Source organism: Kogia breviceps, chromosome 14 (assembly GCF_026419965.1).
Source record: "Kogia breviceps isolate mKogBre1 chromosome 14, mKogBre1 haplotype 1, whole genome shotgun sequence".
Taxonomy (NCBI): domain Eukaryota; kingdom Metazoa; phylum Chordata; class Mammalia; order Artiodactyla; family Physeteridae; genus Kogia; species Kogia breviceps.
In genome coordinates, this window is record NC_081323.1 from 17033523 (window position 1) to 17054862 (window position 21340).

Here is a 21340-nt window from a genome sequence, read left to right on the forward strand (position 1 = left end):
CCTGGAACTGTGCCAAGTAGGTCGTCTTCTCCTCCCACTCTCTGTTTTGTTGGTGTAGAGGTTGGGTCTCAGCCTGAGGGCAGGTGAACTGCACGGGGTCACTCAGTGTAGTTGTAAGGGGTTGAATAATGACCCATTATGTCCAAGTTCTAACTCCCAGAACCTGTGAATGTGACCTGATTTGGAAAACGAAAGGTCTTTGCAGATGTAATCAAGTTCAGGATCTCAAGGTGAGCTCCTCCTGGATTTAGGACCTACATCCAGTGATAGGTGTTTTTGTAAGAGAAGGACTGAGGGAGATTTGGAACACAGAGACCCAAGAGGAGAGAGCCACCTGAGGATGGAGGCAGCCACCAGAGTGATGCAGCCACCCAGAAGCTAGCTGGGGCAAGGAAAGATTCTCCACTAGAGCCTTAGGAGAGAACCCAGCCCTGCTGACACACCTCGATTTCAGACTTCTGCCCTGCAGAACTGCAAGAGAATAAATTTCTGTCATCTGAAACCACCGAGTTCATGGTAATTCGTTACGACAGCCCTAGGAAAGTCATATATCTGGTAGGAGAGAACCAGTCTCGACCCAACTCTGTTGTCTGTGGTTTTGGCTCTGGGTCCTAATGGATCATTTTTGATCAAGATGCAGAAAGCAGGGTATGGCTTACTTGGCGTAGATGGTGAAGGAAAAGCTCAGAAGATCCTGAGAAGTGGATGACGAATTGGAGCCGCATGTTTGGATTGAGACAGAGGGCACCTCGAGATCACAGGACTACTCTGGATGCTTCGGGTCCAGGGAAATAAACCTGATGATTCTTGGGGAATCCAGCCTCTTGCAACTTCCCATAAAAATCCCCATGAGGGTAGCCAAGGCAGAGATCTTAGCAACTAAGACAGGTAACCCTTGGACAGAATCTGGGAGAAATGTCCCTCAGCTCTAAGGCTAATTGAAACGGTCAAGATAAATGTTAAATCAGCCACCCCTCCAACAAAACTGAGATGTGGCTTTAATTCTTCCCTGTTCCTCTAGTACAAGTCTGAGGTCTGTACCACCTGAAATGGGACAGACATCCTTTAGAGCATGAACATGACTTTCTGAAGCAGTCCAAGTTGTATTGTTTTCCTCCCACCCTTTCTTTTTACATTTTGCTGGAGGCTGAAACTCACAAATACAAGGCAAAAATTAGCAGGGAAATTGTGGCAGCACATTGTATCTTGGAAGGTGTAGTTTTCGCAAGTAGAGTGCCATAGGTGGGCTGGGAGGAAAGCTTCTGTGCATGGTGGTTTTTCATGTACACCATCTGTTCCTAGTGTCAGAGAACCAGACAGTGAGCACAGGAGATGATGCAAACTCCATCCTTCTGAATCGAATCATAATTAATAAGAATAATGTCCAACGTCTATTGAGAGCTTAGTATTTGCTTACTCCTCTAAGTAAGGGGTCCACCAACTGCAGCCCGTGGGCTGCCTCTGCTACTTGTTTTTGTGAAGTTTTATTGGTACGCTGCCTCATTTATTTGCTTACCTGTTTTTTATGGCTGCTGTCACGCTCCCACAGTAGAGTTGAATATTTGTGGCCAAGATCGTACGGCCTGCAAAGCCTAAAATACTGATTATCTGGCCCTTTATGAGAAAAGTTTGTCAGCCTCTTTTCTGAACCGTTACATATATTAACTCAGTTAATCCTCATTGTGATCTTAGGAGCCTGGGATTTTTGTTATACCCATTTTGCAGATTGGGAAACAAAGGCATGGAGAGTCTAAGTCATTTGTCCAACTTTAGGAAATGGCAGAGCCGGGATTTGACTGCAGGCAGTCTTCCTCCTGCATCTGGGTCACCATGGTGTGCTCCCAAGTATAAACCCACAGAATGAAAGAATCTTCTGTATATTAGGATTTAGGGTGTGAGATGTGCCTGGGTACCTGCTTCCCCGGTGTGTATACAAGAAGAGGATCTGACAGATGAGAGATCAGCTCGCTCTCTTTGTTCTGTTAGCAAAGTGTGGGAGGCCTGGGTCTGTGGTGTTTAGAAGCGAACAGGTTGAGGCTCAAGAAGTTTAGTCTCAGCCTCATGATCTATGCTAGAAAAATGATACAGTATCAGAAATGCATGGGCTCAGAAGATATGCTATTCAGAGAGCCTTCCTGGGGAAGTAATCCCTGAACAGGTACTTCAGAGCATCAAAAGGTGAACCAGAAATCCAGAACTCAGAACGAAGAAATCATGGGATGAAAAGGCTGGTGAGCGTCCTTTGGGGAGAGGCCTCGACAGAAGCCCTATTCAACTTGTCCCGAAGCTCTAGAGGAGAATTTCCATCTCAGCAAATTGTCTCTGTGAAGTACTTTGGCTGCCTTGTTCACAGCTGTATTCCCAGGGCCTACAACAGTGCCCTGCACATCACAGGTGCTCAGGATACACTTGTCATAGAACAAACTGGTGACATCAGTGAACTGACAGCCTGTGGAAGGGATGCTTGTGCCTTTCCCAATGGCATCTGGATGTTGCTTCAGTGCAGATAAGCCCACTATAAACTGTAATCTCTCATTAAGCCTCTTCTTCAGGAAAGGCTTACAAACCATAGTCACAAGCCCAATTAAATGCCACAACTCAGCAGAAAACGCTAACCCATGCCAGGAAATGTGGCTGCTAGGAAGTACGGCAAGATGTTTGTGTTGTTGTCTTTCTAGGGTGGGCGATTTTCTCCCCTACGTTCTACTTTTCTGGTTTTTTTTTTTTTTTTTTTTCCCCCTGGGTTTCACTTTAAAATGAAAAACAATGAATACTACCCCACATGTCCAAATTTGGTGTTTGGGCATCTGTCTCTACAGGAATCCTCCTGTGTGATGTCTAGGCACCTCTTTGGGTGTTGAGCATTGCAGGGATCTAGGAAGCTTGTTATAGGTTGAAATTTACCTCCCTCCAATTCATTCATTGAAGTTCTAGCCCCCCGTACCTCAGAACGTGACCTTATTTGGAAATCGGGTTATTGCTGATGTAATTAGTTAAGACGAGGGCGTACTGGAGGTCGGTGGGCCCTGACTTCAGTGCGGCTGCTGTCTTTATGAAAAAGGGAAATTTGAAGGCAAACACGTGGGGAGAATGCCATGTGACTTTGAGGGCAGAGATTGGGGTGACGCTTCTCCAAGCCAGGGAATGCCAGAGATTGCCAGCAGCCCACCAGAAGCTGGGAGAGAGACATGGGACAGATTATCCCACACAGGCCCTCAGAAGGAGCCAACCCTGTTGACACCTTGACCTCAGACTTCTAGCTTTCAGGACTGTGAGATAAAGCATTTCTACTGTTTCAGCCACTCTGGCGTGTGCTCCTTGGTTACAGCTGCCACAGAAAGGTAACACAGAGCTCGTCGCCTGCCCGGGCGGCTTTCAGCCCTAGGGCTTCTGCCCCGCATCTCATCCTGCTCTGTCTTTCCGTCTGTGTCTGGGTGGAGCTGACGGGGTCTTTGGTGGTGAGCAGTGTAGACTCCCCTGGACTGGATGAGGGAGAAAGCAGCAGGAGGGAGACTAACCAAGGGGTAGGGAGGCCTTTGCCTCGTGGTCAAGGAGTCTAAAGTCCAAAGTGGATTTTGGTAGAAAAAGTGAGACAAGGGAAGGAGACTGGGGCTGGCTAGTAGGGGAAATGGAAGATGGACGTGGGAGATCAGATATGCCGTTGACAGGACTGGAAACGGGTTGAGAAGTGAAGGGTGAGAGGGGAGGAGGGGGACAGTTTGGGGTGAAGGCCGTGAAGAATGTCAGGGGCTTCAGGGACCTGATCTCAGAGCTCCAGTCGATAGGCAAGGGGGGCATCCTGGTGGCTTCAAGGACACAGGTAGGACTGGGAGACCCTCTGTGTCTATTTCTGTGAGTCGGCATTTCCCTCCGAGTATCCTCTTCCTGCCCTCAGACGTGCAGAGCCAACTGTGGTTGCCTCCCATGGCAATGAAAGCCCCCTCACAGCCTGGCCCACAGGAGAGATGCTCGGAGGCCTTCCTGAAAGTGGGAGTTGGGGAGGCAGTCTCACGCGGGGCCGTGTAGGGCGATGGTCAAGAGCCCAGGCTCTGGCCCTGTGTTACAGTGTCGTGACCCCAGGAGACCTGTGCCTTCGTGGGAAATGCAGGGACCGTCCAGTGGACAGGAGCTGGCCTAGTACCCTGGGTCATCATGGTCCACCCAAATAGGCTGCGTCCCTGGGAGGCTGTTTGCACAAAAAAGTGGTTCTCGGGCTTCCCTGGTGGCGCAGTGGTTGAGAGTCCGCCTGCCGATGCAGGAGACACGGGTTCGTGCCCCGGTCCGGGAAGATCCCACATGCCGCAGAGCGGCCAAGCCCGTGAGCCATGGCCGCTGGGCCTGCGCGTCCGGAGCCTGTGCTCCGCAACGGGAGAGGCCACAGCAGTGAGAGGCCTGCATACCGCAAAAAAAAAAAAAAAAAAAAAGTGGTTCTCAAACTTGAGCAGGAGTCCGCATCACCTGGGGTGCTTGTGAAAGCACAGGTAACTGGGTCACACCCCAGCATTTCGGATGCAGTAGGCCAGGAATGTGGTTTTTTCAATCAAGTTCCCAGGCGATGCTGATGCAGCCAGGTTGGGGACCACATTTGGAGAACGACTGACAAAGAAAACTGTTCCTTGGGGTAAACTGGGGAGAGGCGTGGCTTCCTGGTGCCTCCTGGGGTCATCGCACACCTGGGAAGTGAGACTGGGACCTACCTGATCCTGCTGGTTGGTTGGACCAACTATCTCACTCTCTGTTGTGGTCAGAGATCCACAGGAGGGCTCAGGGATGCTGCTGCCGCCAGTGACCATGATAGCTAACATTACATAGATCTTACGATGTACCAGCCAGTATTCTAAGGACTCAACCTGTATAAACACATTTAGTTCTCATAACAAACCTTTGAGGCAGGTACTCCTATTACTGTCATCATTTTCACTTTACAGATGAGGACACTATGGCTCAGAGAGGTTCAGTAACTTGCCCGAGGTCACACAGACCGTAGCTGACAGAGCTGGGATTTGATCTGGCAGTCTGAGTCCAGAGTCCATGCCCTTCTTCTACATTAATCCCCTGACCTTTCAGGAGCGAGGGGGCAAGAAATGACCCTAGTGACATTGGCCATTTCGTTTGGCCTCTCTTTGCCCTCATTCTCACCTCAAAAAAGGAAATAACGTTTCCCATCTTAGATGAAAGAAACACCTTTACATTTTAAAAACAAAAGCTGTCAGGATTAATTGGATAACAGCCGTCAAATTCTTGCAACTCCTTAGAGGCTGGTAAAAGAGGAGGAATAATTATGGTGCTATTTTCTATGCTGACCCTAGTACATTTGGGGGAGTAAATAAGTATCTGATGATATTCTTGGTAATTACCAATGATTGAAGGAGTACTGCTCACGTCAGCAGAGAGGCCTCGCTGAGGTTGGGCTGTAGAGAGAGACTTCACCATTGATGGTGGGTGGCCAGAGCCCTGCTGTCCCTAAGAGAGGTGCACAGGGTGTGGCCCAGGGTAGGAGGGAGCCTCCTCCAGCAGGCTAGCCTACTTGCCAGCCCTGGATGGAGAGACGGGGGGCAGCACTGCTGGTCCACCTGCCCAAGTTCATGGACCCCTGGCTCATCAGGGCTGGCAATTAGAGACCAGCTAGGCTGGTGGTTCTCAAAGTGTGGCCCGTGGATCTGCTGCATCAGCTTCACTTAGAAACTTGTTAGAATTCTCAGGCCCCACCCCCAAATGTACTGGGGGTGGGACCCAGCCATCTTTCAACAAGCTTTCCAAGTGATCCTGATGCATGCTTCACTTGGGTAACCACTGTTTTAGAGAAAAATAACACTGACTTTGGAACCAGACACACCTAAGTGTGAATCCTGGCACTGCTGCCTTCTGGCTGTGTGACTTTGGACAAGTCACTGCACCTCTCTGAATGTCAAGTTCCTCATCTACACAGTGGGGTTGGGAGGTTAGAGAGGTGGTTTGTAGGGTACTTGCTCTGTACTTACAATTCCTTCTAGTCCCACCGCAGTTTAGAGACTGTCTTGTTTCTTGGCTTTGAAAGAGTCTATTTCATCTGCTGGGAACTTGCTTTCTGTACCCTCTTTACCTGCCTGACACCTGTATAACCATAGGCCTCAGCGTGGAGTTTATTTGCTCCAGCAAGTTGTTGTTTCCTTTCTTTGTACACCTCCTCCCCCAGATCAAGTCCGGGCTAGATCTCTCTCCGTGTACACGAGGTATCACAGGACCCCCGCATCCTCACAACTGCCTTTTACCTGGCATAATCTCCACGGGGGCAAAAACAGTCCTGCTGACTGCCGTTTCTCTAGAGTGTCAGACACGTGGCAAGGCTGCAGGTAATATTTGATGTTAGAACCGATTTCACTCAATTTATAAAATGCTTGGTTCGGGGGGGTTTGGGGGAGGAAACTGGTGAAGGGGTTTTAGCCTTCACACGTGGAGGAAACCAAGGCATGGAGGTACTAGCTGACGTAGGGATGCAATGGCAGGGAAAACAAATGGAGAAGGTGAGCCGTGTTGGCTGAGGATTTGAGGGGAGGCCGCTGTGGAATCAGGGTACAGACAACCTGTAGCACGTGTCTACAGAGCAGAGGGCCCATCTGATATCGGCATTAGACAGTGTAATGCCCTCACCTCAACCAACCACCATCTGGTCTGCTGATGAAAAACAAAATGATGTGAGGGCATCTAGCCAGCACTCACAGTAAGTCCATCCTAGCATCTCCGGGGCAGGCATTTTGCAAAGCTCAGGGTACCTCTTAACCTAATTTATGTATGTATGTATGTGTTTACTATGGATAGGGTTATGGACCTCTTTGAGAAATAGATGGGCCCTCTCCGCAGAAAAAAGCACAAAAACACAAACCTCCCTCTGTGGGACATGATGAGGTTGCTTTCAGAATCACACCCAGATGTTGGGAGATAAAAGCATCAGGTGAGGCCAAGTAGACTTTAACACTTTACGTCTCTTGAAGCCTTGGTATTTTAAAACTTGGGAGATAATAGCAATGACCCAATTTAGTAATGTGAAGGCAAGACAGCACTATTTTAGCAGGCTTAGTCATTTCTTCATTTTGCATTTTTTCCCTCTTTTCCATTTGTGGCTTTTCCCATTGCACGTATACGAAGTAATAATCCAGTGTATTCCATAGAGCACGGCAAACATGCTCTATATAAAACACCGTTGAACATTCTCTGAGTGTAATTGGAGCATAAGTGTAACTAATCAAAATATTATCATGCCAACGGATGTGTGAAGAGTTTGGAGATTTTAAAAGTATATATATTTTAGTTCCATGTCATTTCAGTTTAGAGATTTAGAGCTGCAGAAGCAAAGGACTCAGCCCAATGAATGTCGAGAACAATTTAGGGTCTGACAATGTTCCCGGCAGCCCTGTTGTTCTCTTTACTCTTTGTTTTTTAAAAAATAAATTTATATATTTTATTTATTTATTTTTGGCTGCATTGGGTCTTCATTGCTGCACGTGGGCTTTCTCTAGTCGCGGTGAGCGGGAGCTACTCTTTCTTGTGGTGCGTGGGCTTCTCATTGCGGTGGCTTCTCTTGTTGTGGAGCGCGGACCCTAGGCACGTGGGCTTCAGTAGTTGTGGCTCGCGGGCTCTAGAGCGCAGGCTCAGCAGTTGCGGCGCATGGGCTTCGTTGCTCCGCGGCATGTGGGATCTTCCCAGACCAGGGCTCGAACCCGTGTCCCCTGCATTGGCAGGCAGATTCTTAACCACTGCGCCACCAGGGAAGCCCTCTCTTTACTCTTAATAGGACAGCAGCTTGACAACTGATTTCAGTCTTGTTCTTTCCTGCCACTCTTTGCCCTTCTTTCTGCCTGCCCCAGCTGGCCAGAGCAAGGCCAGCCAATCCCAGGGAACGTGTGATCACCGCTTGCTGGCAAATACAACACGCCCACTTGTGGTGTGGAGCCTAAGAGCTAAATGATGATTAGAATTTCCTGGGTTTGGGCTTCCCTGGTGGCGCAGTGGTTGAGAGTCCGCCTGCCGATGCAGGGGACGCGGGTTCGTGCCCCGGTCCGGGAAGATCCCACGTGCCGCGGAGCGGCTGAGCCTGCACGTCCGGAGCCTGTGCTCCGCAACAGGAGAGGCCACAACAGTGAGAGGCCCATGTACCGCAAAAAAAAAGAATTTCCTGGGTTTGAATCTTGGCTCTGCTTAGCTGTGTGGCCTTGGGAAAGTTACCTAACCTCTGTGTGCCTCAATTTTCTCATTTGTAAGAGAAGGTTGATAATTAAATGAACGAACAGAAGTAAAATGTGATAGTATGTGTTTGCTGCTGTTGTTATTAATGAGCAGATGTGACTCATACGGGAAAGGAATTCTTGTGGGAAGATCAAAATGACTGTTTCTCCAGGAACCGGATCCAGGGAGAAGGGTCTCTCCTCCTTCACCCCTTTCCGTAGGAGTCTAGTTAGAAAATCCAAGCCAGTCCTGGCTCCTTACTCTCCAAGGAGTTAAAGTCATGTGACTTTAACTCCTTGGAACCGTAGACTTCTCTAGCTGGAGGGAACTTCAGAAGCTCTAGCTGCACACCTGCTCTCCAGGTGAAGAAATGGAGAGAGAATTGCTCGCTCACAGAGGCGCCCTATGTCTAAGGTGGATGCACTGGCAGGGGTGGGAGTCTGAAGGGAGAGTGACACGGTCTGCCCGTCATTTCTGTCTTGACCTTGCCATAGAGTTCTGCGACTTCCCATGTCAAAGAGCAACTCAGGCAAACCCTTAGATTTCACCGTTTACGTGGCTGAGTTCTCATTCTGTCCTGTGTTGGGTTCCATTGCTTTTCCTACAGTAATGCTTATCTTTCCTCCTGGGGTGTCGAGATACTACCTTGAGATGTTGGGGGAGGCGAGTTATGTAGTTACACACGCGGAGAACCCGGTGTGCTGCATGTTGTTTACCTGGGTCTGGTTTCATCATCAGATTATTAGAAGGTCCAAGAGGAGACCGTCCTGTGAACACTTCTGTTTGGGTTTTCGTTTGGGGAGCGAAGGGGATGAGAAGATGTTAAAGGGTTTCGATTTGGGTTTTATTCTGCTTTGTCTCCGTCCTGGTCCTCTTCTCTCCTCCCTCTCTGCTCAGCCTTCTTTCCTCGCCTGAACTCCATTTCCCTGGCATCACCACTGCCCTGTCCCCTTCTTCTTCCACTGTACTCCCCTTGTGCCTCCTCCCCTCCTTTTCCTTCCTGTCTGCTCCTCTGATTTCTCCCCCTTTCCTTATTTCCCCCACTCTCCCTCTCTTTTCTTTTCTCTCTCCCTCTTTCCTTCGCCTTTCATCTTTTTCTCAGGGATGGGGAAGGAATGCAGACCCCCAGGTACCTGGTCTTTGGGGGAAGGGCCCACGTTGAGAGCCCCCTTCCAGCGGCACCTTCAAATCCAACCACCCGAGTTCAATTCCATTTTTCAACTACATTATCCACACCTACATGGATTATCAGATACCTGTTTGTTGGAGAATTGTCTTAACACATTTGCGTATGAAATGCTGAAACCTCAACTTATTGGTCTGAATGAATGATTACAGAAATAGTTATTACTTGTTCACACAAACTGACTCTGACAAAAATGTTCACAAGTGTTCGGTGCCTTAGAAACTTCGGGATGTATTTTCTTTGTTCTAAATAGATACTGTGTATCCATTAAGCTGTAATTAATCCCCCCCCCCATTTTCTGGTATATTTGAAAGGAAGCACATTTATTTCCTTTTTTTGGACACATGATAATTAGAAGGCTTTCATTGATAGTATGAATAATGTTGAATGATATGTTTGTTACCCTGGCTATTGGTAAATTGTTACGTTTATGATTGACTTAATGATTATTAGTTTTCATGATACTACTGGTAGAACTCTGTTTCTCTTCTACATATATTCTCTTACTTTAGGATGCATTCTATCTTTTGACATTTTTGTGCCCCCTGCCCTTTTATTGTGATCAGACAGCTAAACTTCATCATTCTGGACTTTTAAATTAGGCCATGTCCAGGAGAGCTATAACAGAGGTATGTATAGGGTCAGCAATGCAGGAATAACCGTTCTCTAGGCGTTAGTGAAAGCCACAGAGAGAATTGCATTTAAGTAATTTAGTGAAGGACCATGGCTGGGCCAGGCAGTGTGGATTTCAGGAACGGCGTCACCTGAGCAAAAACCCAGAAGCAGGGAAGTCTGGAGTGTGTATTAGTTTCCTATTGCTGCTGTAACAGCAATTTCTGGAGGTCGGAAGTCCTAAATGGGCTTCACTGGTATAAAATCAAGGTGTCCACAGGGCTGTGTGCCTTTCTGGAGGCTCTAGGGGAGAATCTTTTCTTGCCTTTTCTAGTTTCTAGAGGACACTTGCATTTCTTGGTCCATGGCTTGTTCTTCCATCTTCAAAGCCAGCAACATAGCATCATCAAATCCCTCTCCGATTCTGCCTCCTCTGCCCCTCTCATCCAGAATAATCCTCCCATTGCAAGGTCATCTGATTAGCAATTGTACTTCCATCTGCAACCTTAATTCCACTTTGCCACATAAAGTAGCATATTCACAGGTTCCGGGAGATCAGAACATGGACATCTTTGGGTAGCCGTTATTATACTTACCATAGAGTGGATGAAGGCTGTGTAGGGGGAGAGTATTCATATACAAGGCAGGAGATAGAGGCAGGATACAGAGGCCTCCAAACATCCCCATGAAAGACTCTGGACTTTATAGGAAACAGGGAGTTTCCTATAAAGGAGGACTTTGTAGGAAGTTTAGGACACATCATGGTTGGTTTTGCATCTCAGGAAGATGATACTACTTGCTGTTGCATCGGTGAAAGAATTAAGGACTAGACTGATTAGGAAGTTGTTGCAGACGTCCATGAAACATGCAAAAGTCCATGACACAGATGTCATGGACTAGGCCAGCGGCTGGGGAGGTGGAGAGGAAGAAGACGAAAGGAGAAACCCAAGGAGGAAGCATGCCCAGAATTTGATGACAGATCAGTTGCAAGGGGTGGGAATGGGGCAGTAGATTTTATTCTGTTTCTCAGTAGTCTTTGCCATTTTCTTCTTCAATCTATCGAGGTCTCCCCACTATATTGAAAACTTTGGGGAATGGGAAGAACGGAAAGGAGCTCGTTTTTGAGGACCTACAATGCAGCAGTCATTATCTAGATACATTATAAACTATTTCATTTAATCTTCATGACCACAGTATAAGATGTATTTTTGTGGCCATTTTGCCAGAAAAGGAAACTGAGGCTCACAGAGTTCAGGAGATTTATCTGAGGTCATCCAGGCAAAAGAGGAGTAGCTGGGATTCCAGTCCAGACCAGGTAACTCTAGGGCTTCCTGGTGAGTGTCCTGCATCATCCTCACACACCAGGACTAGGGGGGCTCAACAAATAGTTGTTAAGTTGCATTTCAGACCTGAGGCTATGAGTGCCCTGTGTGTGCAGAGTTCCCCTAAAAGGCATCGGGCATTTGGAATGCTTAAGAACTCTCTACCTGCTGGAGGTAACATGAGGTTTTTTTCCCCTCTTAAATAGCTCTTTGAGGGACCACTGCTGTGACCATACAGCTCAGGCACGGTGGGCGGGATTGTCCATGCTGCAAACTGAAACAGGAGTCAGGAAACTTGACCCTGAATCTTCATTGTGTTGTGTGACTTTGGGCAAGTCCCTTCCCCTTACTGGGATTTCTAAAGTGAGTTGGTTGGAGCAGTTAAGCTCTTAGGTCTCACCTGGCTATAGTTTGTTATGCTTTGATGAATAATCTACAGCTTCTAGACCAGCATTACTCAGTAGAACTGTCTAGAATGGTGGAAATTTTCTCTGTCGTCACTGTACAATATGGTGTCTACTGAGTCCTTGGACTATGGCTGGTGTGTCTGAGTAAATTAATTTTTAATTTAATTAATTTAAATTTACATAGGCACATGTTGCTATTAGCTACTAAATCGGGGAGGGCATTTCTAGACCCTAAAGTCTCTGCTGATTGAACAAGCATAATTGGTGTGTTTATGACTTTCTACCCCTGTAGCTTTGGGCAAAAAGACTTTACCTCTCTCTTCCTCACTGTTCCTTGCTTTAAAACAGGGATAGCATGACAGCGTCTCACTGGGATGTGGAAAGATGCTTAGACCAACGCCTGGCATGTACTAAGTTCTCAGTAAACATTATTGACATCAAACATGTTATAAATTGCATTGGACCCATTATCACCTGCTGCTGGCCATTTGTTACGAAATTAACATTTATTGAGTCAAGTCCAGTATTATATGTAACATACACTGAAAACAGATCAACAACAAAACTTGGACATGTAGCTTTCATTATCCTATTTTATAGATGAGGATGTTGAGGCCCAGGGAGGGTTTACTGACTTGCTCAAAGTGAGGCAACTCAGAAATGACAGAAGTGGAACTGAAACCCAGTTTTCTTGACTATAAATCCAGGACTTGTTACACGCCGCCACAGCTGCCTTGGCTTCGGGCAGCATTTGGGTCCCTGCCGCCATCCGCTGCCTTCACGTAGGCACTGAGGCTGGGAGCTGGCAGGGCCACCTGTCTGCAGGGACAGCTCTGAGCTCTCAGAGCTCCGGCCCCTCAGCTGCCAGGTGCGAGCACACGCATGTAATCTTAATGAACAATGTGCACAGCCATTAAAAACTCAATTAGGGTTTTCTTTTTACTGCCGACGTGAGGAAATGCAATCCTGAGGTGCTCATGTGTAAACACAATAGCCACCATCTGCTGTGGAGAAGCGTTTTGCCTCCAAAAAGGGGATCTATGTTGCAGACACATCAGTAACGGGGCTCTTATCAAGGCATTATTATGCACAAAGGGGGAAAAATGCACAATTTATGGCCAGCCAGAGAGTACTTCCTGGTTTAATTCCACCGTTTTTGGTACTGTGTATAATCACTATGAGGAAACGAATGCTGTTTTATGTTCCTGATCATGCCATTGGAGTTTTTTTTGGGGGGGGGGGGGTGGGGGAAGAAGAAGAAGGGAAGAAAATGTACTTAGAGTCTTTCTCTTTCTTGTTTCTGACTGATCTTGGCATAATGACAGGCTCATTTTTGATCTCCGGGAAACTGACGGCCCTGGGATGATATTAATTAAGCCTACCTGTTGATCAAAGAGGGCCCCACTGAGCTACTGATAAATGAGGGCTTTCAGTCCCAAACAGTCCCTAAAACGGCAGGCCTGTGCTCAACTCAGAGATCTGGCTTCCTTTCTGGAGGATGTGGCCAGACCTCTGTAAGGTAGACTAGATGCGCATGAGGTCTGTAGATGGCAGGATCCCACCCTTCCCTGAGATACTGTGCTTGCCTTGCTGGATGCTGTGGTTTCCTGCCTCTGTGCCTTTGCACATGCTGTTTGCTCTACTTGAAGTGCCCTTCCAAATTACCACCAGGCCCACTTCCATGGAAGGTGTCCCGACTGGGAAAGAGGAGAGGCTCTCATATTCTAATGTGTGGAGTTCAGCTCTGTACCACCATTATCTCTGTACATCTGCTGATCTACACTAACCTGATGGGACTGACAGTATTCCTGGGAAACGAATGTCTGGAGAGAACAAAAATTGAGCCCTGTGCAGTTAGGATATGAGAATACTGGAGGGAGCCTGTTGCAGGGAGTGACTGCAGGGCCACGGATGGAGGAGGAACTCCATCACAAAGGATGACACCAGGTGGAATTAAGAGCTGACCCGTAGGGGGCAGAGGTGCCCAGTGAGCATAGACCCTGATGGAGGAGGGGAGAAAAGCCATGTGAGTTTGCAGAAAGAGCTGCCTCTTGAACCTTATGGACTCTCGGGCCAAAGCAGTTCTATTGTGTGTCCCCCGAGTCTGTCCCAGGGCAGAGAGACAGTAACAAGGACCGACCCAATCGTGGAGACATCACACATGATGACAAAGGCACATGAAGGATCTGCACCTGGAAGTGCCATGAGGACAAGGGGACTGGTGTCATTAATTGGGGTGCCTTGGGGACTTCTGGAAATACACAGGGAGTGTTGCTTGGAGCTGGAGTTTAAAGCTGGTCAGATTCCATTGTCAGGGTTCATAATATGCTCAGTGATTGGTGAGGTTTCACTTCTATTCATTCTTCGAATTCCAGCTCAGCTTAGTCCATTCCTGGAAGACGTCCTGACCCACCCTGGCTGAGTTAGTCGCCACTGCCTCTGTGGGTACTCATGGCTGTGCTGCACTCCAGCGAGGCTGGATTGCGGCCTCTGCAACTCGGAAGCACCTTATTCCACGGCGGCTGCTCCCTCTTCACAGTGTCTGCTTCACTGAGCTCTGGTTCATCTCATCACTAGTGTCCGGCTCAGAAACTGGGGTTGGGTGTGCCTGTTTGGTGGAACTCAGATCCTCTGCCTGAGTCTTAGCTACAGAGGAGGCTGGGAAAGAGGACTTCTTTTTCATTTCCATAGAGGAAATGGGCTCTGCTTAAAAACTTCAGGGGTTCCACCAGACATAGGAAGGGAGTTCAGATATTGAGTGGCATGTTTCTACTGCAGGCCATCAGTCTGCTGAGCTTGGAGGGTGGCCTGAGCACAGCCGCCCACGGGGAGTGGTACCTGACGAGCCATGGGTGACACGGGGGTTACATTGGCCACCTGCCCTGATAAGTTTCCACTGCTTAAAGGTGGATCTTGCCTGCCCCTATCCCCAAAACTTACTTTTTTCTGTCCAGATTGGGAGCCAAATGATTCGACACTACCATTTGCTCTTTATACCGTACTCCCCTTCGAAGACATTCGTGATGGCTTCTGATACCGCAAGGAACCTTCTACCCTCACCTAGGAACACTCAGATTCCCTAGGGCACCTGCAGTTTAGACAGTGTATAGCTGCTGGCTTCTGATTCGATCGGTAGCTTGGCAGTGTGTGTGTGGTTGTATTAACACAAATGTCTGGAAAGGTGCATATGTTACCTTACATGACAGAGGATGTGATTGAATGAAGGATCTTGCACTGGGGAGATGATCCCGGGTTGTCTGGGTGGACCCGATGTACAGGGTCCTTATAAGAGGGAGGCAGAAGAATCAACGTTGGAAAATGATGTGTCTGTGGAACTAGAGGTTGGAGTGATGCCCTTCGAAGCTGGAAGAAGGGGCCATGAGCCAAGGAATGCAGGCAGACACTAAAAGCAAGGAAACAGTTTATCTCCTGGAGGCTCCAAAAGGAGAGCAGCCCTATAACACCTTGATTTTAGACTTCTGACCACCAGAACCATAAGAGAGTAAGTTTGTGTTGTATCAATCCACTGAGTTTTTGGTATTTAGTTATAGCAGTAATTGGACACTAAGCCAGGATTTAAATCTTGTGTCCCCAAGCTTCCACCTGCTTCACTGCCGGCCCTCTTCCTGCCCTCCTAAGGCTCTCCCCAGTCCCTCATAAGAGTCCTTGGGCATGCTGTGAGTGCATGAGTATTAAATAAGATCAGTTGCCCGTGTCGCCCCTTTCTGGACTCCTCCTGGAAGCTCACTGCCTGCACGGCGTAGGAGACCCTCACCACGGCTGCTGCTGTGGGTGTCCCTCCCGGTGTCACAGTACCCCTCCCCTCTTGTGGGGCGGGCGAGCTGCTGATGCTGCTGACCTCCCCCACTCCGCCACACCCCCAGAGGTTCCTCTCTCACACTCTGTCACTGGGACTCCAGGGCAGCGCTGCTCATGGCCCCAGCCTCTTTGGGACATTCCCGAGCAGGGCTTCTCGGCTGTTCCCTTCTGGCCTGACCTTTTCCTCCTTTGCGGGTGGTCTGGGTGGGGTGGGGTGGGATGGGAAGTCATCGTTTTCTTTATTCTATTTTTTTTTTTTTTTTTTTTTCAGTTTTCTTGTTTATCTCCCTGAGACTTTTGCACCCAAACGCATACCTTTCTGTCTGGTTTACAGGCCAGAGGATGCATATCAAGTCACACAAATCATCATGAGGGCGTCAGGGTGGTGGTAAACGGGGAACATGATTTGTTACCCTAACCCAACCCGAGACACAAAGTACCTTAATGAAGGTCCAGGATGTTTCTTTCCTTCTCAAGGATTTATTTTTGGAGTCCATTATTTTCATTCTCTTCTTTCTTTCTGCTTCTTTATACCCAAGGACACAGCTCTTAATGATTGTCCCTATTTGGAACATCCTGCAGCCTTGCTTAGTATCTGTTATCATTTCTCATGTTACCTCCTTAAATAAAGGGACTTGTAGGAAGTAGGCGCTCTACAGGGATGCCAAAACAATAATGGTAATGCTAGTTGCAGAAATAAACGTCAAATGTTCAATGGCTTAATGACCCAATAATAGTTTATTCCTTGCTTACTTAAAGTCCACAATGAATGTTCCTAATTGTGGGTGGCCTTCCTCGTGGTCATGGTCATTCAGGGAACTAGGCTCCTTTAATTGTGGCTTTGCTGTCACTTAGGCTCTTGGAATCCTGTACTTTCAGCTGGTGGACGGGAAAAAGACAATGCAGCAGTGATTCTGGAACCTTGATGTGCATCCAAGTCACCTCGTGATCTTGATAAAATGCGAATTCAGATACAATAGACCTGGGCTGGGGCCTGAGGGTCTTCATTTCTTACCAGCTCCCAGGTGATGCTGAGACTCCCAGTCCAAGAATCACCCTTTGTGAAGGATGAGATAAAAGAGGATGGAACAGTGGGAGCTGGGGGAGGGTGGAGGTTGTCTCCTTTGAAGCACCACACCTAGAAGTGGTAGACTTTGCACTCAGGCCCCGTTGGCTGGAACCTAGTTGCATGTCCTCACCAAACTCTGAAAGGAAGCCAGCTACGTGCCCAGAACAAAGAGGACGGGTTTGCTAATCAACCGGCAATTTCTGCTACATGAAGACTTGGTGGAGGGCCAAGCACTTCCACCAGCTCTGCCTTCAGGGAAATGGTAGCATCCTTTGTTAACGATCATGGAGGCAGCAGATGGAGAGAATCCCTAGACTGGCTGGGGTGGATGGATGTTACATGGCTCCATCTCCTCAGTGAGCCTGCTTCGCCACTGGAGCTAGGATGCAAAGAGGGGGAACCTGAGCTGGTGGACGGGAACCCTTCCCGACTCGCGCTGCTGTGGACGCTAAGACCCCTGGTGTGAACTGGCAGGAGGATAGGAGCTTAAATGTCCATGGGGCAACCCAGGATTCTGAGTGGAGAGAGCCAGACACCACTTGTTTCTCAGGCTGTCTTTCCTACCTGTAGCTCTGCCCCACCCTCCTCCCTCTGTGGCCAGAGGCTTGTGGCTCTTGTGGGTCATCACTCATCTGTCCCAGAGGAACCTTGTGGAACCCTGTGGGATGTAAGTCAGCAAACAGACATGGGCATGGATGCCAACCTCCCTCTGTGCCGCAGTTTCCCCCCTGCAGTGGTTCCTTCCTTGTTGACTCAATTGGGAGTTTGTGATGATTAGAGACGACATCTGACAAGGGACAGCTCTCCGTGTACCCTGTGTTACTGCCTGGCACTAAACTAGTAAACTTGACTCTCTTGGAAACATGGGGGAGATACCACTTTCACTCCACTTTCAGCGGCTCCTACCCCAGGGGGTGGGTGAGTTTTCTGATTGGTGGGATGTTGAAAGTCTGTTAGCCATTGGTTCAAGTTTCTGTCTTTATCACCTTGCTTCTTGTTGGTTCATTTTGGGGATGAGCCCTAGGGATCTGGGTTGAGTTGGAAGGAAGGAGTCCTTGATCATCCAGCTGCTTTGCATGCTGGTTCAGGGAAGAAAATGCAGGAAGCCTAATTTGGCCTCAAGTCCAAGTTCCTTTCTCTAATCCAGCTTTGTGAACAATAAAGTGGAGATTTAGAGCTCTCTCTCTCTCTCCTATGTCTATTTTTAAATTTGTTCTGAACCCAGAGGAGACAGGCTACGAATGACCAGTACCCTCTAGAACCCCGACAAGATACAGATTGCCCAGCATTTATTATCTGGCAGCTATTAGTCTTTTGGGGATTAGGGTGAAAGAATGAGGCTACTTATAGCTACTGAAGTGGCTCATCTTGGTTGAGGATAAGTGGTCTTAAGGTTTCATTGCAACTGAAGATTTTAGTGGCTCAAATAAGATTTCAAAACAGCAGTCGTTTTCTAGGTGGGAATATTCATTCCAGAATCACTGGAGTTTATCTACTGTATTTTTTAAAAATAAGTTTATTTATTTATTTGTTTTTATTTTTGGCCATGTTGGGTCTTTGTTGCTGCGCGCGGACTGCCTCTAGTGGCTGCGAGCAGGGGCTGCTCTTCGTTGCGGTGCGCAGGCTTCTCATTGCAGTGGGTTCTCTTGTTGTGGAGCACGGGCTCTAGGCGCACGGGCTTCAGTGGTTGTGGCATGCAGGCTTAGTTGCTCCACGGCGTGTGGGCTCTTCCCGGCTCAGGGATCTAACCCGTGTCCCCTGCATTGGCAGGCAGATTCCCAACCACTGGGCTACCAGGGAAGCACTACTGTGTTTTATGATGCAGTTTATTTCATAGAATCATAAGACTCTAAGTCACAGAGTTTAGCCCTCACAGTTGACTGTGAAATTTCCTTAGAAGGCTCCTCAATTTGTCCAGGCTCTGTTTAGCCACCTGCAATGATGAGGAACTCACTTTGTCTCCCCGGCAGTCCATCCCATTTTGCATCCAAAAAAAAAAAAAAAGGTCCTTTGCACTGCAGTGTGCCTCCCTGTGGTTTCTTTCGTAAGTCTGATCTCTCAGGTGACCTTCATCCGCGAGCTATCGCCACAGTAATTTGCCTAACGAACCAAGAGGAGACTCAGTGGCAAATAGCAGTGTGTGTTTTTTCTCACATTTCTGGGTCTGAGCCTCCATGGTGGATCTGCTGACCCAGGTTGGGCTCGTTGGCTATGTGGCTGTGCTTTCAGCTGTGTGCGTGGCTTGGCTTGGTTCCTTACTATCCGTTGAGCTTAGTTCTCTTCCACATGTGTCTGTCCTTGATCCCAAGCTGAAGGCAGCAGCAGCTGCTTGGGGCACATTCGTCTCATGGAAGGTGGCCGTAGGGCGAGAGGGCAAGCCCAGCGAGGCAAGCACGTTTCAAGCCTCATTCTGTTGGTCTCCTGTTGACCAAAGCAAGTGGAACCCTAAGTCGTGGGACGGGGACGGGGATGGGGACATGCTCTCTGCCTCTGTTGGGAGGGACTGCAAGGGCATGGAGCCAGGGAGGGGTGAAGAACTAGAAACAACCATTTAATCGGTCCAAGCAGCTCCAAAGAGGCTCACTTACCTCCTTTCTAGGAGATAGGCTTTTCCATTGTTTGAAAATAATAGTCATGTTTTCTGCAGATAGTAAAAATGGCATAAACTTTGAGGTTGAAGAAAATCTGGGTCTCATCCCTCTCTGTCTGAGTGGTCCAGGGCAAGTCACTGAGTCTTTAAATAAAATGAAAACTCTCCTTCTCCCAGGGTCATTCTGAAGGTTAAATTGATCAATATATAAATAAGACAGTAAGCATCACACTGGTACCCGTTAAGTGCTTAGCAAGTATTACTTACCCTCCATTCCATCTTTCAGTTGGTTCTCCAATTTCTTCAAGGTCTTCTTCACTTACTTGAATATACTGTACTTCTTATACGTCCTCCTCTGATGTATTCCTTGTACTAATGCAAGGCTCCAGGTGGAATATGTTAAAACAGCACCTGGGTGCTGTAGCGTTTCTGCTTCCATTGAGACAACCCAAGCTCGAATGAGGTTATATTTCACCTCATTTCACCCACGGAGGTTGCAGGTAACTAAATTCCTGAGTTTTTATTCCATGCTTCCTGTTGGAGCTACTGTTTTTAATATTTGCTGTTTTTTTTTTTTTTCTGTACGTGTTTATAGACTGTTTACTTTGTAGAATACTTCGTGTATGTTACCATCTCTTAATTCTTAAAACCACCTTGGTGAGTAGGATTTTTTATTCCCAATTTCAGAAGAGAGAGGAAATACTCCAGAGGGGAAATGTGGGTTTCTAGGGATCAACCATACCCTCCTAGAGGGACTGGATTTCTGGCCACTGTGTTTACAGGTGTGACTGGTTTTCAGAAGGATTTTCTTTCTCTCTCCTTGTCTCTACCTCCCGTCCCCTTTGTGGGTCTCCAGGATCCTTCATGATGGTGAACAGCTCTGGGAGGGCCTCTGGCCAGAAGGCGCACCTTCTCCTGCCGACCCTGAAGGAGAATGACACCCACTGCATCGATTTCCATTACTACTTCTCCAGCCGCGACAGGTCCAGCCCAGGGGCCTTGAATGTCTATGTGAAGGTGAACGGTGGGCCCCAGGGGAACCCTGTCTGGAACGTGTCTGGGGTCGTCACTGAGGGCTGGGTGAAGGCAGAGCTTGCCATCAGCACCTTCTGGCCACATTTCTACCAGGTATGCTGTTTTACCGTAGTTTGATTTTTTTTTTTTTTTTTTTAATAATTATCTGTACACCTCTTGCCCTGTTTAGAGTTTAGGTCTAGAAAGGACTTCATTTACTCACTTGTCAACTCATGTTTACCAAGCTACTTTTCCTAACCAGGCCTAGAGGATGCAGAAGAGATCCTCTACAGCCCCTACCACCCTGGAGATCACAGTCTGGAGGAGGAAACTGATTGATAAATAAATAAACACTTAGAATATAGTGGGATGCATGTGGATTCCACAGGATGCTGGAGGAAGCTAGCTATTGAAGCCTTCCATACAATAATTTCTTATAACAATCTGACGAGGGAGATACTATTATCATGCCTGTTGTACAGATGAAAAAATTAAGGTTCAGAAAGATGAGACAACTAGTCACATATTGCCCCTGCGGAAGACGGTGTCTGGGGGCAAGACAATTAAGATGGCTTCTCAGAGGACCAGACAGCTTAGGCTGAGTCTTGAAGATAAATAACTAATTATTGAAAAAGGAAGGGAAAGGCATTTGAATTGACAGGGGTGGTGCACGCCATGGGCTGGAGGAGTGAATGAGAGATTTTGGCAGAGTTTGGAAACTAGGTTGTGTATAGGTCGAAAAGGAGATCTACTGGGAGCTAAGCCTGCAAGGATGGGTAGGTCTTGGGGGGCTTTGAATGCCAGGCTAAGGAGAGTAAATTTATTCTCTTAAGCTAGAGCGGCACTACTGAAACCATCTGTGGTGGAGGACCCGTTTTTTTCTCCTCAACTTGTGGACCAGAACTTTTATAAACTGCAATAAAAGTGTCACAGTAATGCCAAATGGCTGGGACACTCTCTAAATGGCTCTTATCTCGTTGAGGAGCCTCTTATCGCTGAGGACTGAGGACACCCACTCTGCAGGCTGTCACCAGCCCACAGAGCTCACTTAGAGGAACACAGCACCATGTTGTGGCCTGGGGCTGTTGAAAGTTCGTTCGTTTGTTTTTTTTTTAAACC

At 47.8% G+C, this 21340-nt stretch overlaps 1 protein-coding gene across 27 annotated transcripts in view; it reads left to right on the top strand.

Moving 5' to 3' along the window:
- PTPRT (protein tyrosine phosphatase receptor type T) overlaps nucleotides 1-21340 on the top strand; it is a 1303183-nt gene that overhangs the window by 597189 nt on the left and 684654 nt on the right. For all 27 annotated transcript variants that reach the window (XM_067013228.1, XM_067013229.1, XM_067013240.1 and 24 more), the window contains one exon: nucleotides 20064-20335. In XM_067013228.1, coding sequence (XP_066869329.1) covers nucleotides 20064-20335 — 272 coding nt within the window. The remainder of the gene's footprint in view (nucleotides 1-20063; nucleotides 20336-21340) is intronic.